This window comes from Kryptolebias marmoratus, linkage group LG6 (genome assembly GCF_001649575.2).
Source record: "Kryptolebias marmoratus isolate JLee-2015 linkage group LG6, ASM164957v2, whole genome shotgun sequence".
Classification (NCBI taxonomy): Eukaryota; Metazoa; Chordata; class Actinopteri; order Cyprinodontiformes; family Rivulidae; genus Kryptolebias; species Kryptolebias marmoratus.
The window spans coordinates 13,375,784-13,400,256 of NC_051435.1; the positions used below are offsets into that span (position 1 = coordinate 13,375,784).

Here is a 24,473-nt window from a genome sequence, read left to right on the forward strand (position 1 = left end):
CTTTATATTATATACTGAAATGTCTTCGTGGCATTTCATAAAACACGACAGAAAATACTAATTTCATTATGTCAGCACATTTATCCAAAAATAAAAACAAATACTTTGACACAGACTTTCACCAGAGCAGGTTTTCCAAATCAGTTAATACAGCTGGATGGAGCTAAAACAAATGTAGCTTTAGAGGCTGATTTGTGTAGGATTAAAACAAACAAAATAATCCAGTGTAATCTGTTACAGGGCTTGAAATAACGGTTAGTAGACTTGCTTTTGCTTTTGAAGATGCATTGATTAAAGACTTTCCTTTTCTTCAAGTTTCTGATGTTTAAAATACGGCTCTGTTATGTGTCTCATAAGCTTATTTAATCCTAGAAACCAACAACCTTTTTCCAAAATTTCAGGTGGCAGGAAGGGCTGTTTTTAGTATTCAACATCCTGTTAATTCGATTCTCCAAAAGAAACTAATGAAGGACTAGTTTGCAGTAGGAACATAAAACAAAGACAAGAACATGTCCAATATAAGCTAGAATGGAAAACTTAATGACGTCCTAATTTCTGAAACAGGAAGAATGTTTTTAAGTTCGTAGAAAAAGCCTTTGCATTACCAGTCAAACCAAGCTTTGTGCAATCCCTCTTTCCTAACACTTGTTGGCGCTGGTGCTCTTCAAAGCAGCAACAGCTCACAGCACCGTGGCGTTATGAACCTTTATTAATGCACATTAAAGTGAGAATCTGTCCTTCAGGGCCACTAACAGAGTGACACAGCATCTTCAGAACTGCTGCCGTTTAGTTTGAGTTTTTTTCCGTTTATGATACTTATTGGTGAAATGACTGTTCTGTTAAAAATTATAGCTCACTGTCTCTTATGTAGACAAAAGAACAAATTAAAAAAAACAAACTGCGTATGCCCCTTCTTTTAAGGTTGCGACAAAACAGTGGGGTCGCTTTAACAGAGCAGAGACGCACAGTTTCACCTCGGTGACTCATCGCAGACAACCCCATCATTTCCAGGAGATTACTCTCTGTGATTCAAATATGTGTGCCGCGCAGCCCCCAGTGTGGATGCGTTTAGCGCAGAATTCAAACACAGAGCATTAGTCTTTTGAAAACTGAGAAGTGAAACCAAAACACCATTTTCAGTCCTGCGAGGAGAAGAGTGCATCCATATCAGATTGGTGGATGGCATTACCACGCTGATTACCGCCTCTTACATTTGATAGCGCATCTTCTCTGCAGCGAAAGCAGGAAAATGGGAGTAATGGTGAGAAGAAAATGCAATCTAGATGTCAGACAAGCACATGATTAACCACTCGCAGAGGCAGTCTTTACGTGAGGGCTAAGCTATGCCATCACACACACGTACACACACACACCACCACCTCTCTAAAGCCTGGTCTTTCAAACATCACTGGCCACGAGGTATTGATTTTTCATCCTTCTCGATATCCCATTGCCTTTAATAGAATTTACACCAGACTATCAAGATTCAAGAAGGCCTCCCCCCCTCCCCTTATAGTGGATTTTCTAAGCCACAAAGAGGGCACACTCAGAGCTTGTCCTTCATCAGATCGAGCTGAGTACCTGAGAGAGGAGATATGGAACTTGACAACAGAGGCAAAAATGACATCTCTCCCGGCAGGTGTTTGGACGAAAACCAAGAGAAGCAGAGGTGAGTTTGTGGCTCTTTTGCTCCCGTGTTTGTTTTGCCAACCCAAAAAGGAGTCTGAAATGAGTGAGAGGGGATCCATGCAGAGAGAAGCTATTTATGTTATTTTAAAGTTTATATTCATCCAAATGTGGACTTGAGTAACAAATCGAGTCTATTGCCGCGGTTTTGATCACTAAAGTTAGTCTTTACATTCCTGTTTGCAAAACAAGACGCTTTCTTCAAGCCTCAGGGATGCATATATGAACGTAATAAAATAACAATGCAAATGTACAGGCAAAAAACACATTTGGTAATCATTTCTTGAGAAATCAAATTAAGTGTGAAATGATTTTTACTTAGAGTGAAACTTTCATTTGTGTTCATCGATGACTGAAAACTGTGATCATCTGCCATCCTACCATGATCACATGCAAAACAGCAATTATCTTCCGTATTGTCAGGCTAATGACCGCCGTAATCCACGGCATTAGAAATGATGCGTGCTCTCTGGGATTCTCGCAGACAGGCTCGGAGCTCAGCCTGCAGCAGCAGCAGCAGCAGCAGTGTTTCTGATTCAAGTGACAGCGTCGACTTGGTGACCTATAGCAGCTTTCCATGGGCACATTGATTTTTCTCCCACATTACAGATAATTGCTGGATGCTGTGAATCCTATCCTCCCAGGGCAGCAGGGAGGAGCTTCTTTAGTATGTTGACACAAGAATGGCTGTCTGATTTGTGCAATACGATAGCCTGGAATCTCATTGTCTGCAATTGACTTTTGTGTACTTCCTGTCTATGGCATAAGTATATTTAACAGCTTGTTTTTGTGCTTGCCTGTAGTGCTGACAACTAATTGCGCCGTTGAAAATGAATTGGCTTCTCAACTTGTTTTAATTAATTACAATTAATTATCTACTAGGCATTCTTCTGATTACAAGACAGATAATTATGCTGATTAATATTTCAAAGAAAAATCGTGCAAGTCACACTATTGGAATAAATGTGGTTGACAGCTTTTGCAAATATATCTTTAGCCTCGGGTATGAGCCAGGCAGTTGCTCTTATTAGATTAATATACATCTTCCTGTTCTGCATGAAGCGACTCTCATCATTTTATGCAAAAGACTGCATCTAGTGTTTGTTCTGCTTCATGAAGTAATGAAAAAGCTACTTCCAGTGTTATTATGTGCGGCGCAAATCTGCTTTAATGGACTGAAAATGAACTTGCACAAGTGCACCTCATGCTCTTGGCTGCCTATGTTTATTAACTACTTTAAAACATTGTGATGGTTTTTTTTCGTGTGTGTGCATGTTTTTCTTCATGTGCTCTGAAGTGCATTAAAGGCGTAAATTGAAAACTTTATGTGGCAGACATGTAAGTCCCAAGAATTTTCTAAGAAGCGTGGCACAAACGAGACAACCAACCACCCACACACAGTAAACACAATAAATCAGATGGAATGAGTACACACTGGTTATTTTTGATTCTTTAAATTGAATATTGTTGTAAACCCAAAGTAGGTGTTTGAAGGCATGTTTTGAAGTGGGGTTTTGTGGAACGGTTATGTAAAATGAATATCCTACCTGTAGCAGAACGACTTCAGTTTGCAGATAAAGAGTTTCTGATGAGCTAACAGCAAGCCTAAGCTGGGCCAAGACCAAAGTGGACTGCTGCCACCTTAAAACAACTCCATTCATCCATCCATCCATTTTCTTTTACCTGCTTTTTCCCTTTCGGGCTTGCAGGGGGAGCTGGTGCCAATCTTCAGTAGTCACCGTGCGAGAGGCGGGGGACACCCTGGACAGGTGGCAAGTCCATCACAGGGACACAGAGAGACAAACATTCACACTCTCACTCACATCTTAGGACAATTTAGAGTGAAAAAGTTTTCAGCCTGTGTGAGGAAACCTGGAGAAAACCCAGGTGTGCAACTTGTAAACCACACCGCCAGCGACCTTTCTGCTGTGAGGCGACATCTCTAACCTCTTCTCCATCGTACTGCACAGTGGTTCATGCAAATGTTATTTTATAAAGCTTCACAGTGCTGCCAGTTTTTTCATTAAATAGTTATTTCCATCAAATTCTCTAATAAAATTGCAACTGCAAATAGTGGGATCATCTTCAGTGCAGCATAGGTTACTTTTCTGCAAGAACTTCAAATTATTTCTGCCTGAATAACCAAATAATGGGACACTGACAGATATAAAGGTTTATTAAACAGTGTTTACATGAAGCTTTTGAAATTGGAGACGTTTTATTACAGAAACTTTCTATTTCAACCTCAGCCCTGTTTAAGATGGGAGTTAGCTCATCGGTCTGGTCAGAGTTCAACTCCATGGCCCCGCCCACCAAACATTTAGTAAAAACAACAACAATTTTTAAGATTTTCTGCTGTCACTTCACATCAACACAAGATTTCTAAAAAAAAACTTTCCACAGTAAAGTTTTTCAGTTTTGTTTTTAGTGTATTTATGTTAACTCAACATGATGACATAGCAACCTATTTTATGCTTGCACATTTTAGAAACTAAAACAACAATGGGGTTATTTTCACCAGTTGTTTTTTTCTGTCACACTTTATTCTGATCCAGCTTATTAAATGTTGATTGTGTGCTGCAATGGTTAATAACTGTATCAAAAGGGAAAAGTAGCAGCAGTTTTGATTCAGAAATCTTTAGTCAAGTTCTTTTTCTATATTCTAACATGTCGTTGATGTGGACATTGTCACCACCTAGTGGCATGGCATGGGTATTCCAGCATTCTCGTTAGAATGATGTGAACAGAATTTTTATATGAACAGAGAAAAAATATCTCTAAAAAAAAGTAAAACATCTGAAGTGTTGCAGACAGGGCCTTATTTTTCCAAACTGAGGTTCCTCAGAGAGCCGTCTACAACAAGTGAGACAGTAAATGTTCACAGCCTTTCCACAGAAGCCTGCTTCAAAAGATCTGAACCTTCCCTTTAAAGTGATTCTTAGCTGTATACTCACAGTGCACAGTGTTTGCGCTCAGTGCATCCTCCGTCCTCACTCTAAATGCTGCGACCTGTGTGACACAGAAAAACAGGCCAACGATGCAGTGAGCTCTGGCCCAGGGGCGAGCGTTGAGCCAAATGATTGGATGGATTCATGTACGGTTATTCCCCTCACAGAAAGGTCTGCTTTAACCTCACACAGCATCCCATTGTGGCCATATGGACATGATCGGCTACTGGACGTATGACCAGACCGTGTGCATGTTTGGCACAGAGCAGAAATTAGTGCAGCTACATCACGGTGCATGGTCAAAAAAAAAAAAAGGAGAATGCTGTTTAAGCTGCATTGTTCTTGCACAGCAGCTAAACTTTTGCTTGTCATGCATTGCTGTGTGCGCATGGGGGGTGTTATGCAAGCGGCTCCATTTGTTTGCAGGGGCAGACACGTGCCTCAGTTCATAACTAATGGAAGACCGTGTATGTCATTCATGCATGAGGGAATCAGCATGGTACAATCCAACGTGAACTGCTGTGATGTTAAAATACAACAGCTCTCAGAAGATGCACTTAAAAATGAGGGGGAACATGAGAGGGGGGAAAAAAAGCACAGACTGGCAAAACACAGGAGACATTAAAAGATAATACAATGAATTTATATAAAGTAAAGCTGAAAATATGAGTAATACCTGACGGCTACTGTGTACCACTGAAATCAAGACCTAATTCTGTGTTTTTTTTTACAGGATTTAGGTTTGGCTCACTTAGAGGTGACAGTTGGCAGGCAGACTTTGATAGAGTCAGGATTAAGGTTGAAGCTTAATTTTTAAGCTCTCGTGGATGATAAAACACATGGCATTTCCAAACGCTTTGTACAGTGGATAAGGCGGATATTTTAGGTTTTGAGATTTCATCGTGTGCCGAAATGGTGTAAACAGTTGTTCTCACTTTGAGCTGAAGGCAGTCGAATACATTTCAAACGTCCTGGTAAAAGTCTTGAAATGGGAAAACTTCAGCCAAGATAACACGTTTTTGTCTTTTTTTGTGTTTTTTTTTTCATGTGAGCTTTGCTTATAGAAGTAGCTCTAACCAGTCCAGCAATCTATTGAAGTCCAGCTGTCCAGCATTGATCTCTCCGTGTTTTCTGATGCACTGGCCCGGAATGTGATGTTATTTCATTACTGAGGCAGGAGCGACAAGCTCGGCCTCCTCCCTCGGGGCACTGGCCGCTCACTCGGACAGAGTCACTGTATGTAATAATAACTGGCTTAGTCAGACGAGCTCGGTTGACTATCGAGCTGAAATCAAGCAGCTAGAAAAGTTTGGAGTCAAAGGGAGGAACGTGGGCACTCATCAGTGAAGAAGGCTCGAAGGGGCTGGACAGGAAAAACACAAACGAGCGCTGCATCAAAGCTGATTAGATTTGTCACCAGCGATGGAGACAGATGACAACGATCTTGGTATCTTCACTGTCATTCAGTGAGTACTGGGTTGTCTATTGATGCTCTGGGCTCTCTTTACGAGTCACTCAGACCTGGAGACTCTCTAAACAGGAGATTCCTCTGTTAAGTTTAAATATTTAGACATGTATTAGAGGATATTTGAAACTGTTTGCTATATAGCTCTTTGTTTAATCCTTTTAAAACAATGTATCTCTTTAAAACCTGTTAAAAAACAGAGAATTAACTGTGCATGCTGTGATGCAAATCACTAGCTAAAATCCTCCACCATGGTCTTGACTAATTCTTGGCACAATTTATGTTTATGTGTGGTTGATGAGGAGGAAAATAGTTTGCGTTTACAGCAGTCAAGTGACGAAAGAACGCAGGGGATGATGTACGGTTATACAAAGGTTTTTCTCACTTATATAAATTCACCATTCTTAAGATATTTTACCAGAAAAGCAGAGCTCTATGAACAGTTTCATTGACCTGTCTCTTCTAAGATCCGCTTATTGTGCGTCACCGACATTGTGTAATAAGCTGCAATCGTTTCCTTGAACGTTGCATGATATATATAATAAAATTCTGTGGTTTCCAAATATCTTTACCTTAATTTCTAGTAGTACAAGAGTGGCATCAAATCCTAAAGAGGATACTGCAGTTTTGATGCCTTCAACATGTTCAGACAACAAAAAAATGTTTTGTTTTTTATTCTGAGACAATATGCTAAAATGTGCATGTTTTAGCGATGTTTTGCCCACATACAGTAACAGGCCACACTCTTAATAAGCTGGATTCGCCCTTGGAAAGCACCCATGGTAAACTCTCGCTGGCTAATAATCAGTCCGATTTTTATTATTCGTGACCAAAAATAACAAGCCGACCACATCTCAAAGTTTTTAGTTTGACAATAATGCTTAGACATAATGAGCATATTTTTCTTACTCATTCTGCTACTAATAAATGAGAGGATGGAGGACGGAGCCAGGCTTCTATGTAAGAGTTTAGAACTAATCTTTCATCAACCTTCTTCCCGATATTTTCTTTTTTTCTTCCCCCCACTCAGGATTTCTCACCTTACTGCTTTTATAAGGATTAGATATGGCGTTCAAAGTAAATTGTTAGTGTTTTAATTAATATAGATGTTTAGCTTTTATTTTCAAAACAGAGGATCATATCGCACAAATTAATATTCCTGTGTGACAGTTCCAGGGACGTCAGGTGGATGTTGACTCGTGATATAACAGCAATATGTTGCCAACTCATTATTTCTGACAAGGAATTATGACACCGCTCTGTTTTGAAGATGTGGAAAACTCATCCTGATAACAGTTTCTGGTCAGACCGGCCTAACTGCATCAGCTGTCGGTAGACAAGAATAATGAAGAGTTACTTTTTTTGTTTTGTTTTTTTCTTTTCTGATGTACACTGCTCACATGGAAATAAAGGTGCAGCGAATCCGGAGAAATCTCTGCACACAAAGGTTTAAGCTGAAAACTAATGCTGTTTGTTTGTCTGTCGTTAGAGTCAACTCTGTCTGTCTGTTAGCAAAATATCTCGTGAAACAGTTGATGCATTTTAATGAAACTCTCAGGGAGTAATTACTGGATGTATATCTATACCTGATTAACTTTTGGAGTCAACTCAATTCAAGATGGCTGCGACAGATAATCAAACGTAGCAAACATAAACACGGCTATATTTTAGTCAGTTTAAAAGATATTTAACTAAACTCTGGTGTGGTAGTAGTTGAGAGTGATCCCTAATGCATACTTTGATCAGTAGCAGATCACAAGAGATCTTTGTTTAAAACTTTGGCAATACCTCTTGGGGGTCAACTCTGTTTGTCTGTTAGCAAAATATCCCATGAGTCACCGGATAGATTTTAACAAAACTCTCAGGAACTAATATCTGGATATAAATTTGTAACTGAAACACTTTTAGAGTCAGCTTGATTCAAGATGGCTCCCACAGCTAAGTGACCTTAGCAAACACAAAAATGGCTAAATGACGGTTAGTTCTATGAATATAGAGATCAAACTTGGTGCAGCAATAAAATCCTTTTGGAAATCAATAAGTTCCTCTTCGGACTGAAGAGGAGGGACATCTTTTTTGTTTAGATCAAATTTTGTTTTTTTCAGCAAAGCGTCATGACAAACTACATTTTAATTTAAAAGCACAGAAGAGTTCTGCAGTAAAAAAAAATAAAAAAATTTGTTGAACTTCCAAAACATGTCTCCAGTTCAGTATTTCACATTAATATCAATTATATACAGCAATTTCCTCTTAATTTTATTTATATTCTATGCAGCGTCCCAATTTCTTTAAAGAAACAGGGTCAAAAGTGCCGTTGAAATGTTCTCAAAATATATAAAGCTGTGCTAGAGGTGGTAATATTCACTATTCAAACAGCCCAGTGCATGATGGGAAGAGGAGGGTTATTCAATCTGGTGTAACCTTGAAGAGGATATGTGGCTGCAGAAGATGAATAGATAAAAGGATGCTGCAAGCGTGACCTGCCAATAACCCACCTGGGCATGTTTAATAACCTGCAGGTCATCATGGCCCACGGTTACTACAGTGTCAAGCTTCTCGGCAAGTTTCCTCATTATCAGGTTTAATTTGCTCCCCGCAAAATGCGCCGCGGCCCACCTGTATCAGCAGGTGCACCAAAAACTTGAAATTCAAATCCATAATCTTTGCGAGGCACAACTCAGCCAGGTAACACTTCACTTCCTTATCCCAATTAGACACACCACTGAACGTATTCAAATTCTCCCCCTAAAAGCTGTTTAATTCACTGCATAAATCAGCCACCGCCTGGAGATAATTAGACCCGCCCCGAGAGAGATTGGGGAAAGGTGAGGTGCCGAGGTGGCTCGCAGACAGATACGGGTTCAGAGCAAACAAACAAACAAACAAATAAACAAGACAGCAGAGGGGACAGTCGAGCGTGCTGTCTAGTATCCATCCAGGAGCCATTAATCCTAAATTCAGTTACATTCGCATGCTATACAACCGACTTTATGATGAAACATGAAGAAAAACATAATGAAAATTTAATCTCAGTTGATGTTTTTTTTTTTTTTTTAGCAAAAAGCATCAACATTCATCGTCTGCTTATTATTTTTTTAGGACAATGCAACGTGATCCTTGCAAAATGTAAGCACTGCAAAGTTTCAAGTGCCAAGTGTTCCCGAACGACTAAAATCAGCTGTTTTTATAGAGGACTCTGAAAAAAGAAAAGAGAGAGAGAGCGTCGAGATCAGCAGGGTTTATCGGTCAAAGCTTCAGCCATAGTCGCCTTAGATCATGCTTCCGTCTGACCCTAATAACCTAAATGGACAATCGGAACTGGCCAGAAATAAGCTGAGTCTCCCAATCCACCCGCCACCCAACACTGTGGTTGCATTTTACAGTACTTCTTCTTCATGCAGCTTTAAAAAAATATATTTACTGCCCAAGTCCTTCAAGAGATGTATTATCACCAAGCTGTTTTATTCCAGGACGTCATTAGCATAATGCTTCAGTCTGCTTTAAAATAATAATAGTAATTGCATCAACTCGCGTCACAAATTCAGGCCATTAATCTGGATCTCTTCCACGGCTGCAAACAAGTCGAAGCCTGACCCTGAGTGGAAGTGACAACATTCTTTATTCTGTGTATCACTCTCAGCAAAGGCACATTGACTCACTCTGCAGAGCTTTACATGTTGTGGCATTTTAGCATAACGTGGGCACTGCTTAGATGAGGAAACCTTTACAAATCATGGCTTGAAATTCCCTAAATAGAATCAAGCAATACTAAAATTGATATTGACCGCTGCCAAAAGGCAAAGGCGGGTGTTAATGATTTAAACTGTTTGTTTGGCTGTACAGCGAACAAAATACCTCATGAATCACGGAGCAGACTTTATTGAAACTCTCAGGACGTAATAAATGGACGAACATCCACTATTGCTTGAAGTCAACAGTTATTCAAGATGGCCGCCACAGCTGAGAAACCTCAGCAAACCCAAAAATAGCTACAACTCAGTCTATTTTACAGATTTTGAGCTAAAATTTGATATGCTAGTAGTTATGCTGGATGCCTATTTTTTACTCTGAGCGCTGACTGATCGCTTGAGATCTGTTTTTTTTATTTTTTTATTTGCCATTTCCCATTGGCATAAACTCTGTCTGTTAGCAAAAAATCTTGTAAACCACTGAATGGATTTAAGTGAGACTTGCAGAAAGGTATCGATGAGTTGACATCAACTTTTGGACTCAACCCAATTCAAGATGTACACACAGTCAACTGACCTTAAAAAAAAAATCATAAATGGTTATAAGTTACAGACATTGAGCTAAAATCTGGTGTAGCTGTAGCTGAGTGTTGTTAGCTGAGCACGAACATATTGTGTGACGTTTTTGCTTAAAACTGTTCGAGTCAGCTTCGTTAGTCTGTTAGGAAAACATCTCACAAACCACGGGATGAAATTCGATAAAAGTCACTCTGAGGTAGTAATTATTGGCTGTACATCTACAACAAATTAACTTTTGGAGTCAAAATAATTCAAGATGGCCATTATAGTTAATGGGCATGAAAATAGTTATACCTCAGTGAATTTTACAGATATAGAGCTAAAATCTGTTGTGGTAGTAGCCATTCATAACACGTAACAAATTGTTCAAGATCATGTAGGATATCAAAATGCTGCTTGACTTTGTGCATAATATTGTTTTCAAGGTTTGATAAAAATGGCTATTTCTCACCATTAGACTATCTTAGTTTATAACAATGGCATGATAGGTGGTGGGCAATATGCATTTCTTCAAGGAATGCTAGGCCTTTAATTTGTATTTGCATTTTGTCGTTACCTGCAGACATTTTTATTGATTGGGCTGTTTCCTATTATAACCTGAAACAAAATTTATAAAGGCAGAAGATTTCCTAGCAATCCTTAAATCTTTCTGATTCCATTTCTGGTGATTCAAACGCACGCTTTGACAGGAGGAGAAGACGCCTTTGTACCGCATGTTTGATTCCTTTTTTTATTTTTTTGGTCTAGCTGCGTGTTTCTCTCCGCTCAGGATATCAGAGTGTGAATCATTTGATTACACTGTGACACTGCTTTTATTCAAACTGTCTCATCCACCTGAAGAAGTAGAAAGCCTCTGTGGATTAGAGATGAGGTTAATTGGCTCTCTGTGGTTTCTGACAGAGGTGACACATCTTTGGTGTTTAATTTATGAGCGGCGATTTTTCTCTCCGGCGCTGTGGACCTGTGGTGATTCTTCATCTGTAACGTTGGGACTGAAATGTGCCTTTCCTGAAGTTATTATTCTAATTTCTGAATCATTAGCATCTGACACTTAATGTGAAGCAGGCGTGCTTGAAGTCAGTGAAATTGCCTCTCATAATTCCATGAAAAGAGAAGTGTCATAAGAGAAATTACAGGTTTAGGGTATTTTTAGTGGACGTGTAATAATCCCTAAAAATCCAAATCATTTTAACCTTAAATGGGTAGTTCAGATCTTATTTGAAGTGGGGTTTTATGGAAAGGAAATAGCAGTGTAAAGCTTTATAAAACAGCATTTTCTTGAACTGCTACAAATGTTTTTAGATTAGAGCTGTTTTAAGATGGCAGCGATCTACTTTCATTTTGACCCTGATCTGACAGAAAGCTATCTACAACAAGTAAGATATTAATTGTTCATAACCTTTCCACAGAACCCCACTTGAAAAAAATCAGAACTCTCACTTTAATGGATGCCAGTGTTATACATCAGTGTAAAAGTGTCGCTTTTCTTTTCGTACCGCGGCATCTGCTTGTCCGTGCCAGGCTGGTCGCTAAAATGTTTTCGGTGGCCTCTCCTGAACGGCATCATTGAGAGGGAGCATTTAGCAGCTGAACTGTTTTCGAAAGGTCACAACAAATGTACTCTGTGGCACGGGCAGTTTGATATGCAGCTGTGAGGCACTAGACCTCAGCTGGGGCGGGAGCACACGAGGTCCACATGTCGCAACAGCTGCTCTTGCTGCTCCCATGTTGCTCCTGGAAGCACATTTTGTCTGTGTCGCCTCATCCATTCGGCTCGTTTTCAACATTGTCTCTCTTCTTCGAAAAAAGAAAAACATGCTTGTCAATCGATGAGGATGGGGGATCCCTTTGAGCTGGTTGCACCTCTTGTTTGCATATATTGTGCCTTCAGTACACACACAAGTACAGAGGCATAACATTTTTCTCTCCTCCACTTTCATCTCCCACCAGCATCACCACCCCTGTCCCTCCCTCCCTCCCTTTCGCTCGGACTCTCTCTGCCTCCCTCCAAAGCTGTTGTTACTGTGCGGCTCCCGCACATCATTCCACCGCGATGGAAATTAAATGAAGGTGGCTTAACGCAGCTAACAGAGGCATGCTTTGAAGGATGTAACCAGNGGGGGGGGGTGAAAGCTGTGCTGCCAGATCCTTTTCCATGGGCTGTGGATTTGTGCTGCTGAGGCGAGGACACAGCAATCACTCAGCCATGCAGAGGCTCAGAAAACAGGACTAATCTCTCCACCTCACTTGTGGAAGGTCCACTCTTTTTCCTCCCCCTGAATTATTTCTTCCGCTCGTTGCCAAAACCAGTGCAGGACAATGGAGCCGATTTTAAATGTGTAGCCTTGACTGCAGTCCGCTGCACACATGGATGTGTTTAGCTTTGTGAAGATGCCAAAGCTGTCAGGGTGAGTCCGACGGATGCTGCTATCTCTGTATGTGCCTGTCTGGAAATGTGCTTGCTTTTCTTGGTAGGCGGCGTTTTGCATGTTGAAAGACATGAATTTGACTCGGAGCAACTCAGGAATCACATGTTGAAGCGAGGGCTTAAAAAAAAATGCTGAGTTATTGATCCTTTGAGGCAGCAAGTTGTGCAGTCATTTATGATGTGAAATGAATGAGCAGGATGGGAGCGAGGGGGAGGATGCAAAAGCTTGTGTGATTCATTTGTGTCCAAGTTAATATATTTCTTAAAGTGCTTACTGTTTTGTCGCTTGTGTATTTTTTAAGGTCACACATGAATATACATTTGTTTTGAAGAACAAGATAGACCAATGCAGCAGTTTTTTCATCACTCCAGTTCTAAAGGGAATGATTTAACAATCTGAGTTCACCTTCCTCACTTTTGTTATTATTGCATGATCTGAGTTATTTATTCAGTTTACATATCGTTGCCCTGAATGCTTAAATAGAATCATCTAAAGCTGACTTCAAGTTTCACCCCTTTACAGCAATATAGGCAAAACAAACTCATTTCATATTAATTTTTTCCCCCAAATCTTCTAATTTTACGTGCGGGAAATCTGACAACATTAGGTTAAAACAAGTCCTGAACATTTCATTCAGTACTAGGACTGACAAGTCACTTTTTGCACTCGTGAGGAGGTCTGCTATAGTGGACCTTAATCCCCTCAGGAGATTTGCCTCTATTAGGAACATCACAGACCACTGGAGGAGGGAACAGCAGATCATAAGTGTGAGATATCGAATGTGACACATAAATTGTGTGTCACAGGAATGGTTAGTTGGAGCACATAATCTCACTTAGGAGTCATCAACACACCACATGAGAAATGTTTTTTTTAGTTTTTCTTTTTTTTTTTTTTAGAGACTGGACGTGTTAAATAACAACAAAAGACAAAGAGGAAATGATATAAGAGCTGATTTTTTCTGAACATCCTCTTATTTATGGGTCTGTAATAAGAGTGGAGCATTGTTTGTCTCCCTCCATATAGCATGTATGATGTGGCTCCCAGTGGACCACCAACGTCACTGCATCCTGTCACTGTTAATAATGTCACACTCTGCTGTCCCTGATTATGAGTAACCACTGCTTCTCTAGCACTTTTTTTTGTTGTTGTTTCTCTCTCTTTCTCTTTCTGCTGTCAGCAAGAATATGAATCCGGCACAATGTTATTTAGCTTAGCTTAATGGAGCATTTTACAGAGAATTTCACTGTATGAATGTATAATATATAGAGATATATATCCATATATGGTAAGCTAAAAGAAAATGGAACATTTTTCATCACTGCCTCCATCCCCTGCTTTCACAACGCCCCCAGACATGCTTGCTTTTGCACTTGCTTTCATTTCCTTCTTTGTTGTGTTGAAATCCAGCCAGCATTTAATGTTTAAAGTTCCTGTTATTAAAAGATAACAAACTGGCCCTCCATGTCTTCTCCTTTCTAGCAAAGTTTGAGCCCTTTTTTGACCAAAGTTGTTTAAGCCGTTTCTTCCATGTAGAGCTGGGGCCTACCTCTAAGCACTGCTACTCCTTTGATACATGTGTGGGTGTTAGAAATGGTTTGTCAGCAGCAGCACTGTGGCGATAATGAGCATCAACCTCACGTATTTATACAGAGAGTGTCAATTAGTGTTCATTCAAAGGGCTTGCAACTGGATGATGAAATGTGTGTTTGAGTACATGATTGCTGAGCTTGCTCGCCGCTTTATGAGAAACAGAAAAATATTTTTAATTGTTGAAGCTATTTACAGTCAAATGGCAGGAATAATCATTTAATATGTGCGGAACTAATTTGTTTCTTTCTAGTGTTGATCATTTTCAAAACATAAGCAACAAATTTCTGCTTAAGCTAAAATCTACTGGACGTTGTGGCTTTCTGCAGGGGCGGCTCGCTTGATTCACTCCTGACTGTTTCTCTTAAAACATATCCTTTATCCGATCCGTCGTTCAACGTATTTCAGCAGTGAACTTTCTTTCACTGCGAATCACTGGCCTGGACACAAATTGATTAGCATGAATGCTCATCGTAAGTACTCACGGATCTTTCATACTTCACTGCTAAAATCACAAGCTCTGAAGAAGGAACAGATAAGAAATGACTCTGGGTCAGGAACGAGAGCCAGCTGGCTGGTGGACGAGGTCACAGCCATTAATGTAGTTATGTCCTTTGGAGCTTTTAGCATAAAAGCAGCGAGCAGCACAAAGAGGTGCAGGAGAGTCCAGTTCAGTGGCTACAGGCTAAGTTCATCACTATATTTAGTTAATGTTTTACACAGAGTGCTGTAGAGCAGAAGGGACCTGGAGAAAAACACACTTGAAACAGACGGTTCAAATCTTTTGAAGTGGGGTTCTTGGGAATGGTTATGAGCAGTTGATATCTTACCTGTTGCAGATAGGTCTGATCAGATCGATGAGCTAACAGGTAGTTCGAGTGGAACCAAGCCCAAAGTGGAATGCTGTCATCTAAAAATGTCTCCAATCTCAAAATTTTTGCATGTGGTTCATGCAAACACTTTTAAAAAACCTTTTTATCAGTGTTAATTTTGCATTATGTAGAATTTGGGGTTCTTAGCATGTGAAAATAGTAGCAGGAGCTAGTTTTAATACTTCACATCCAGCCTGTGGCATTTCCTGCTGTAATGTCAATATTTCTGTCAGAATAACAGTGTAATGTAAAACTAACTTTCTATTTTACTTTTTAAAACAGCATTTGTGTCAGCCACTAAGAAATACTTGTGATTTGAGTCATTTTAAGATAGTAGTTGTTCACTTTGGTCTTTGCCCCACACAAACTAGCTATTAGCTCGTCAGTCAGGTCAGGACAAATGTCTATGTCTCTAAATTTCTCCAGAGTCATTTATCACAGTGGCGTAAGTGGTTTGGACCCAAAATGCAGACTCCAGGCAGATTTAGAGAGCACCTTCCAGGTTCATTAGTAAACTAAACAGAGCTCCGGGCAGCAGGAACAGGTAAAAAGCACAGTGAGAGGAAAGCAAGGAGTATATATGCTGAAAAAGCTGGTTGCTGTTGAAATGATTAACAGACAGGGTGCAGGTGTGTAATGAGCTGGAGGAAGGAGAACTGAGGGAGGATATGGGTAGAGGACACCAGAAAGAAACTGAGAATGCAATAAAAAAACAACTGAAAATACTCAAAAACAAAGAATTATACCCAAACAGAAAAACAAACCAAAGTACAATAAACAACCCAAAACTAACAGGTAAGATATTAATTTTTCATAACCTTTCTTGAGAACCCCGCTCCAAAAGATCTGAATTATTGCTTTAATAATGAAATCTGACTGATAAATAGCATTGGTTAATTCTTTTAATTCACATGTCTTTACAGCTTGATATATAAATGACAAGGCAAGCAAATTTGACTTTTTGAAATCATGCAGATTTATTTTCACATTTTTAAACCACTGGTTTCCTTTTTTCTTTTTTTTTTTTTTACAAGTGATGTGTTACAGCAGACTATACATCCCGTTTTCCACGGGTAACACTTGAGCAGGATAATGGTGTTTTGCTGTTTGTCAGGTAAACGAGAAGCAGCGGGAGACTGACTCCCTCTCTCACTGTAAAATAGCAGGAGGATCATAGTGGGTGGGCTGTTTCCCAGATGATGTTTTATTTCCACACAGAAGAGATTAACAAACCAAAAAAAAATCCTTTTTATAGAGATAGGCACCACGGAGCTGATCAGGACAGTGTGGTTGCCCGTGGCAACAATATCACTGCTTACCAAGACAAACACAGAAATGCAAAATTCAGCTGGAATAAAGGGGAACGCAGATGCAATTTCGAAAATGATCGTTGCTGTGCAGAAGATTTGAACAGGGAAAAGTATTTGTAATCATTCATTCATATGATCAACTGTGTAGATCTGTTGCGACTCTGTAATCTTTGTCTCATGAAGAGAAATCAGGGAAGAAGAATGGTTTCCATACAATATCTTAAGCAGATAAAGTGTAAAGCAGAACAAACTGACATGTTTAATTCAAAGATTGCACGCGAACAGCTGCATGAAATGGAGTGTTCTACTGTAACCACATGCTCAACAACATCTCTCGCAAACCTTCACATTTACAGTGACATTTAAATAGTAGCATGCAATGTAAATAACAGATTGGACTGTTTTGTTTTGTTTTTTGTTGTGCTGCCATATTGGCCAAAAGCTCAGAAGCATGGTGGTGGTTGGAGATGTCAAGCGGAGGGCAGATGCGCTCTGAAACAAAAGGCAGTGTTTAACTGCGCCTTCAACGGGAGGAGGAGGTATTCTCTACAGGAAGGCCAGAGGAAAGAAATCCTTTAATCAGAGAGGTTTCTGTCAGTCTGAGCCTCTTCTGGTTTTATGTCTCCTCTTAGGAGATGGACACTTCTGGCTCTCCAAAGATTTCATATCTAAACAGAATCTCGGTGGCAGTCTGACTCCTCATAAATGGCTGTTTATTTCAAGAGCACCAAGAAAGCAGCATCATGGCCTCCTCTTTGTAACGCTTTCTGTCACACTGTGAGGGTTAAACGTGTCTTTATGTTTTAGTCAGCTTTAAGGACGTTTGCTGACTGGAATCAACAACAGAGTGACAGGAAAACAGACTTTTTATGAGGTTCAGTTTGAGTTTCTGATATTCATGAAGATTTTCCTTACTGTACCTTTATCTCCTGTCACCATGAAGGCAGGGTATAATGTATTTACTGTGTGTGTGCTTGTCATTTTAGCTAAATGTCTCATGAACCACTGGTCGGATTTGAAGAGAATGCTCAGAAAATGCTCATTAGATGTACATCTAACTGACTAATGCTTCAAGTCACCCTAATCAATCCTAGCAAACACAAAAATGCTGTAACACACTCACTGTTTAAGGCATTGAGCTAAAATGTAGAAAGGTAGTAGCTGAGAGCAAAAATGCAGCAGCCGGCAGGTATGGTGTAATCCAGTAGATATATTAAAAAGAAATAATAAGAAAACTGAACCTCAGGTTAACTTACAGGGGAACAGAAATAGATCAGGCATGAACAACATGACTCTCACAGAGAACAGAGCATAAATACAGGGAGGAGTGATAACAGAGTCACAAATAGCTGGACTAATGAGCAGATGAGGGGCAAGTATGAGAAACAGAGCGGTGTCAGGGGAGCTGAGGGAAAACAATGGCTCGAACCATGAAAATACAAAAAAAAAAACAAAAACTAAGAACTGCCAGAGCAGACCTGTAGCAGAAAACACAGATAGCTGATAACTAGCATGCTGAAAAACAACTTGGCAGAAACAAACAAGATAACGGAAACACTGAGAACTAAAAACAAGGAACTAAGAAAAATCCGAAGAGATAAAATAAATTACAGCAACAGCATCGAACAGATAACACAGGAGATATCCTGTGTGCGATCACTTCTAACATTATTTAAAAGATATGACCCAAAAAGCCAAAATTCTGTCATTTCTCAACATAAAATGATCTTAGTTTCAAACCTCAGCGTAAAACAAAGTAGGTGATATGCATTTCTTCAAGGCGTGCTCGTCTTTTAATTAACTTTCTATTTGAAATCTTGAAGATATAATTCTCATTGTCTTGTTGTATGTTGTACGTTTCTAAAAGTTGAGATTCATTTGTTTCCACTTCAATCAAAAAAATAAAATGTCTCCAAAGGCTGAATGGGTTGTCCAATACTGCAGTAAAGATAGTTCAGTATATTTAATATTTTCTACATATATGTTTATATATCTTTATGAAATATTGAATGTGCAATGTATCTTACAGATGGATTTTGTTTATATTTTGTAGAATTGCTTTAGTAGTTTATTTGTTATGGGTTTTTCTTTTATGTGTGTGGCTAGTGAGGCTAGTCCAAAGCAAAATTCCATAAGGAGAAAATTAAGTATATTATAATTTTAAATTGTATTACTTTGAGTTGGATTCTCTCGTTTCATTTTGTATTGTAAATGTATGTATACACAGAGGAAAAGCTGTGTTTAATGCTGTGTTGAAATAAAAGATCCTCATGTTTAGTCACATCAAAGCAGCTACAACATGGGTTGCAAATAATGTGATGTTACATGATGGCATACGCAAAGAAACACTGAAACTGCTGTTGCTGTCCTGACCTGAGGAAAATCCCAGGTCTTTGTAAAGGCACGCTGGGAAGGCTTAAAAGAAAAACTTAAAAGAAAAATCAAAGTTTGGGCCTCTGGCGATCTGCGCATAAACATCACTCTCAGCCACGTGCGGATGGGAGTCACTGACGCAAAACACTTGTCAGAGGAAATAATGCTCTGAATACCTCATGATAAAACAGATTTCTCGCGTTCTCTGTGGGTAATGGCAGACATGTGTTTCAAACGAACAACCCTTGTGGAGATTGTCAGTGTAAATTATTCAGACTAACTTGAGTGTCTTACGTTGGAATGTGCTCTTCTTAGCTGTGGCCTTGTCTATGATGCAAAGTCACTCCCTTCATTGTTGGGATTTTACCCGTGTTTGTACAGAATCAGAATGCGTCTTTGTGACCGGCACATATTCGGAAAGATCTAAGTAAAAGTGGGCTACTGTGACGGAGCAAAGATCAAACTCTTCACACAGTTTTTATCATTTTTCACCCATTTCTCAAAGAGCACAACCAAACTCAATGCTGGAAGATCCTGTGAATTAAGACCAGTTTTTTGTTTGTTTGTTTTTTAGGTAAAGGAGCCTTGTGCTAATGTCCTTTATTGACTGTTAATTTACCAAACTAGAAGGTTTGTGTCTGTCTTCTGGCATCAGATTATGACTGGATAGCAAGTAAAACAGAATCTAAAGGTGTGCTTAATGTAACAAACGAGCATTAGATATTTTGTAGGTTTTAGTAAGCTCATGTGTTTAAAGACATCCTCTAGGAATTCGCCTCGTCCTGCTGTGACTCTTGGGTAACCTGTTCATGAATTGTGCAGCACGGCTTGCCGACTTGGTGCTTGATTATTTAGTTCGATGTGACTGTGCAGGCATTATTTATTAATGCTGGATGAGAAAGATCGGTTTCACTATCCACCAGCTGGTGAACCCTTTCAGCCTCTCTGTTAAACCAGAATGCTGAGACTTGGTGGCGTAATGCACCTCCCATCTGCGGACAATAGAAATCAAAGATCACCGTATCTACGATTGTGCTGTTGATGCAAACACATTGGGACTGAAGGACAGAAATGGATTTTTTTGGTATGGCTTATCAGCTCAGAAATTCCTTTTAAAGGGAGTTTGAAATAGTAAGTACAGTTTATTACTTTACATCGATGGAGATAATCTTGTGAAAGATTTTGTCATATTGTTCATATAAATTTTGTCTTTTGATTAACTTCTGCAACACCAAACGCTCCATGCATTGTTGTGGTCATTGATAAAAAAAAGTTGGCACCTGGAAAACAGATGAACATGGCACCAAAATCATTTGAATCCTTCTAAATATACAACATTGAAGCCTGTACCCAGTTATTGTACTGCAGGTCAAATAAATCCATATTCATGTGGAAACACTAATATCCCTTGCACCATTGTTTCAGGAATCAAATCAGATTGCTAAGTGTGTTTGGAGGCCCTAAAAGTGTCATGCAAAAGAAAAAAAAAACATATTTCACCACAGATTTGTGCTTTCATAAATAAGTGAGGATTTAATGCATCAAATAGCACTTAAGTGTATTTTATTTAGTAGTCTTGGTGGATTAAGCTTAGGTCACAATGCTGTGTTTGTAGCTGACTATAAAAAATACAAAAACTTTAGTTTTTCCAGTCTTTTGCAACTTCTTTCCAGCATTTCATTTGATTCTCGTGAGGTTGTCATGAGATAATGCAGATATACAAACGCACCTCACACAAATTATTATCATTGGTACAGGAACTGGGGAAACATTTAAAGGGAAAGAAAGAAGGGCTTTGAATAATGAATGCAAAGAGCCCTGTTACATGGCAGACAAGCCTTTGAAGTGACATAACTTACTGCCAACTGCTTTCAGTGTGCCGGCACGAAAATAGAGATAAGCCCAGCAAAAAGACAGGAAAATGTTTTAACCAGTCAGTTTCTCTGGAATCACTTGACTCTGCCAACTTGTGGCACAGCATAGGACTTATACAGATCTGTGCATTGTTCGTGAAGTTATAAAATCAGCTGAATGAGATGGTTGTCTTTCATGCCGTAAAATTGGTTACAGTTAACCGTTTGGGGGTTCGGTTCTGGTTATATTCTCAAATAGAGGTCAGCATATCTGCACAATTCAGTACTGTATGAGAAGTTTCCTCTGGGCTTCTTTCACAAAGGCCGTGCTGACATCTCAAAATAAAACAAATTTCATGCCTCTCAAAGCACAAGAGTGAGACATGACAACTCCGCCTGTGTATCTAGCTTACATAATTAATTTGATTTGTATCCACTGAGCGAACTGCGCCTATGGAGCACTGTTTGTCACGCTGGAATTGGGCAATATCCCACCACTTGACTTGAACAGTTTCCCCTTTTATTTGTTTAAATTGTATTTAAATCAAGGACGGCACAAAAACACATTACATGCTAAAAACAATGCAAGTGCTGCCTTGTACACAGGCCTTGGGCAAAGGCCTGAACTGCTGATTCAACACATTCTCACTCCCATCTCGTCACATTTGGACGCTTGGGCAGGCTCCCTGTGCGTCGCGTATTGACGCATCGGGAAGCCTCTTCTCGTCATACATTGACGAGAAGGGTGCGCAAACTCCATACGTTCTTCTTCTTCTTCTTCTTCTTGGGTTTACTGGCGGGTGACATCTAACGTTTAGATGTATTATCGCCATCTACCATGCTGGAGTGTGGGCCAGAGTATTTTTATTTATTTAACTCCATACGTTATCCAACCCGCTTATCCTTCATAGGGTCGCGAGGCTCCGCCTTGTTCTTTCGTTTAAATTTTGCATTATGTTAAAATAACAAGAAGACCTTGTGTATGTCTCTGTTAAAAAACAAAACAAACAAAAAATGAAGGAGCCAAGCTGAGCACTATAATATTCAATGAGAGCACCCTGCCCGTCAATGTATGACGAGAAGGGGCTTCCCGATGCGTCAATACGCGACGCACAGGGAGCCTGCCCAAGCGTCCAAATGTGACGAGATGGGAGTGAGAATGTGTTGGCTGATTTTTATTATTTCTGGATCATGAACACATTTAAAAGACAATTGTAATGCTAAAAATAAACTATCATAAGTTTATTTTATAAGTTTTTTTATAAGTATTTTACATTGGTGCAACTTCATTCGCTCTTCCTATAACTTTTAAAACTCATTTGTACAACATCAGAGGTTTTTAATGTGAGTAAGCAGTTTGGCCTCAGACCAGTTACATAAGAAGGTTTTGACAGAATCATATAATTGGGCAACATTTTTGGGTAAACATGGTCTATATGAAAAAGAAAAACAAAGTTAGGATTTTTGTTGTTGGTTCAAGTTATTTTCCTAATATGAGCCTAAAATTTGTGAAAGGAATGCAAATCAACATCCAAATATCTTAACTCTTCTACTTTTTGGATTTCCCTCTGATCAGTAGCAGCAATTAAAATCATTACAGACAACATATCTGACTATCAAATACACTGAGACAGATTTGATACAACGTAAAGACAAAAAAAACATTTACCTGTTCAAGTTACTTCCATAACAGCATCCTCTGCAAACATTTGACACTGATCATATTTGAAATTGTCATGTAGTTTATTATAAAACAAGCAGAAAAGCAGCAGTCCTAAAACAAAACCTTGTGGTATGTCCAGTTTGCATATTGACTGATTTCTGTGCAATTTATTTATATCTTCTATGAGTAAATAAAAAGCATCTTTGGCAAATGTGAATTTTTGCAATCAAATTTGTGTCATTTGGAGCCTTTTTTATATCACCTTTGGTTTGAAACAACTATGTTTCTGTGTAAATAACTATGATTGAATTCTTTGGCTTTTATGCTTTTTCAGCCACAGGTCCAAGTCCTCAGGCTGGCCTCCGCCTTCAGGGACCTGGAGCTCTTCCCAGGGACCCCCAAATGGATGGGACATGGGCACCATTAGAGAGGGGCGTGACTGCTACATCAAGTGAGTGCCCTATGTTTATAGGAACTGAGGGGGGGGCAGAGGGGGCTCGCTGTGTCCCAGATGTTTCAGACGCTTTGCCAACCTGTGATTATTCCAGCCACGTCACTGCCTCCACACTGTCTCCATCGGTGCGTTCAGAATACTGATTTTTTTTTTTTTTGTTCTCCCTCCACTGCTGCGCTCTCGCTGCCCCTGCCGACACTTTCTCTCTCACGCTCTTGCTCATACACCCACAATACTCCGTATGCAGTCTCCCAAATGCAGAAGAGGAGTTTAGAGAGTGTGTGCACTGCTGCTGCAGCTGAAAAAAAAAATTCACCTGCTCGGCAGCATTTTTAATTTCATTTATTTGATCATTTTTGAATTTCTACGCTCCTTCAAGGATGTTGGGTTATCATGTTATCAAAGTAATTGATCCTTGGTAGCTGGAACTTCTGGAAATCTGTGCAGGCAGGTAAAAGCAAATTCTTAATGCGTTTGTGTGCAGAGTAACAAGTGAGTGTTTTGGCTGTTTCATTTAAATAGGCTGTGTGAAAAATGTAATTGTCCCAATACAATTGAACTATAAAATATTGTAGTGCATGGTAGGCTTTTTGCAAAAATGATTATTTTTATTGAATAGTTTGAAAAGTAACGAACTGCACGGTAGTAGTTCAAGTATTCCAGATGTATCTTTCGTGTAGAAAATACCTACGTATGTATTTGTGTGGCGTATAAGAGAGGAACGTTGTCACACCAGGGTTATTGCACGAGAAGCGTGATGTCAGAGGAGTTATATAAGAAGTAAGGAGCAGTGAAAGTGCTGGATGTGGAGTGTGTCTGCATGAGGCAGATCATGGAGGCTGTTAGGCTGTAGCCTTTTGCTTTCTAAATTTAAGAAAGACTCATGAATAATCAAACGTCTTCTTCCCGTGACTGTCTGCGGCTGAGTTTGTGCTGTTTTGGCTCCAGGGTGCTGATATGAATTTTTTTTGTGTGTGTGTGTGTGTGTTTCTCATTGAAACACATGCACAGCCTGCCTGACAGGAGCACATGAATAAAGTAACATGCATTTAATATTTAGCTTAATGCACTTTTTTTTTGGAAGGGGGGAATTGTGGTGTACTTCAGAGAGCACTGCCAAATCACTGGGAGGAGTTGCCGAGAGTTCTTAATTCATCGTGATCGGGCTAACGAAATCCGAAGCAACCCTCTTGTTAAGTCAGTTGTTTTAACAAGATTCAAAACTTGAGATGCCAGAGCATTGATCTCTGACAAATGTGTTCATTTAGTTCATCTTCAGTTTAAGATATTCTGGAGTTTTCCAAAGTTCACTTTCTCAGAACAAATTTAAATTCCTCAGGACCAACACATCGTGAATCTCATCAAAGCAGGATTTTGGAACAAAAGTAGCAGAATATTGCTTTTAGTAATAGGCTTATACGTCCCTCCTCTGCTTACCCTGCACAGCCAAAACATGCCGTAAGGAGAGAACACTTGCTCTTTGTACAACAAGAATCAGGCCAGCCTTGTTGTTCATCTTGTTTTCAGTAAAGCGTTCCGCTTGGATTGTGATTTTTTTATAT

General features: G+C 39.5%; 1 protein-coding gene across 2 annotated transcripts in view; it reads left to right on the plus strand.

Annotated features, from left to right (window-relative positions):
- Positions 1-5,844: 5,844 nt before the first annotated feature.
- Positions 5,845-24,473, plus strand: part of frmpd4 (FERM and PDZ domain containing 4) — a 34,719-nt gene continuing 16,090 nt past the window's right edge. Inside the window, exons 1-2 of one of the 2 annotated variants that reach the window (XM_017422731.3) lie at positions 5,845-6,100; positions 22,792-22,908. In XM_017422731.3, the coding sequence (XP_017278220.1) occupies positions 6,057-6,100; positions 22,792-22,908 (161 nt within the window). In that variant the 5' untranslated portion in view covers positions 5,845-6,056. The remainder of the gene's footprint in view (positions 6,101-22,791; positions 22,909-24,473) is intronic. The other variant, XM_017422730.3, reaches the window with a different exon arrangement.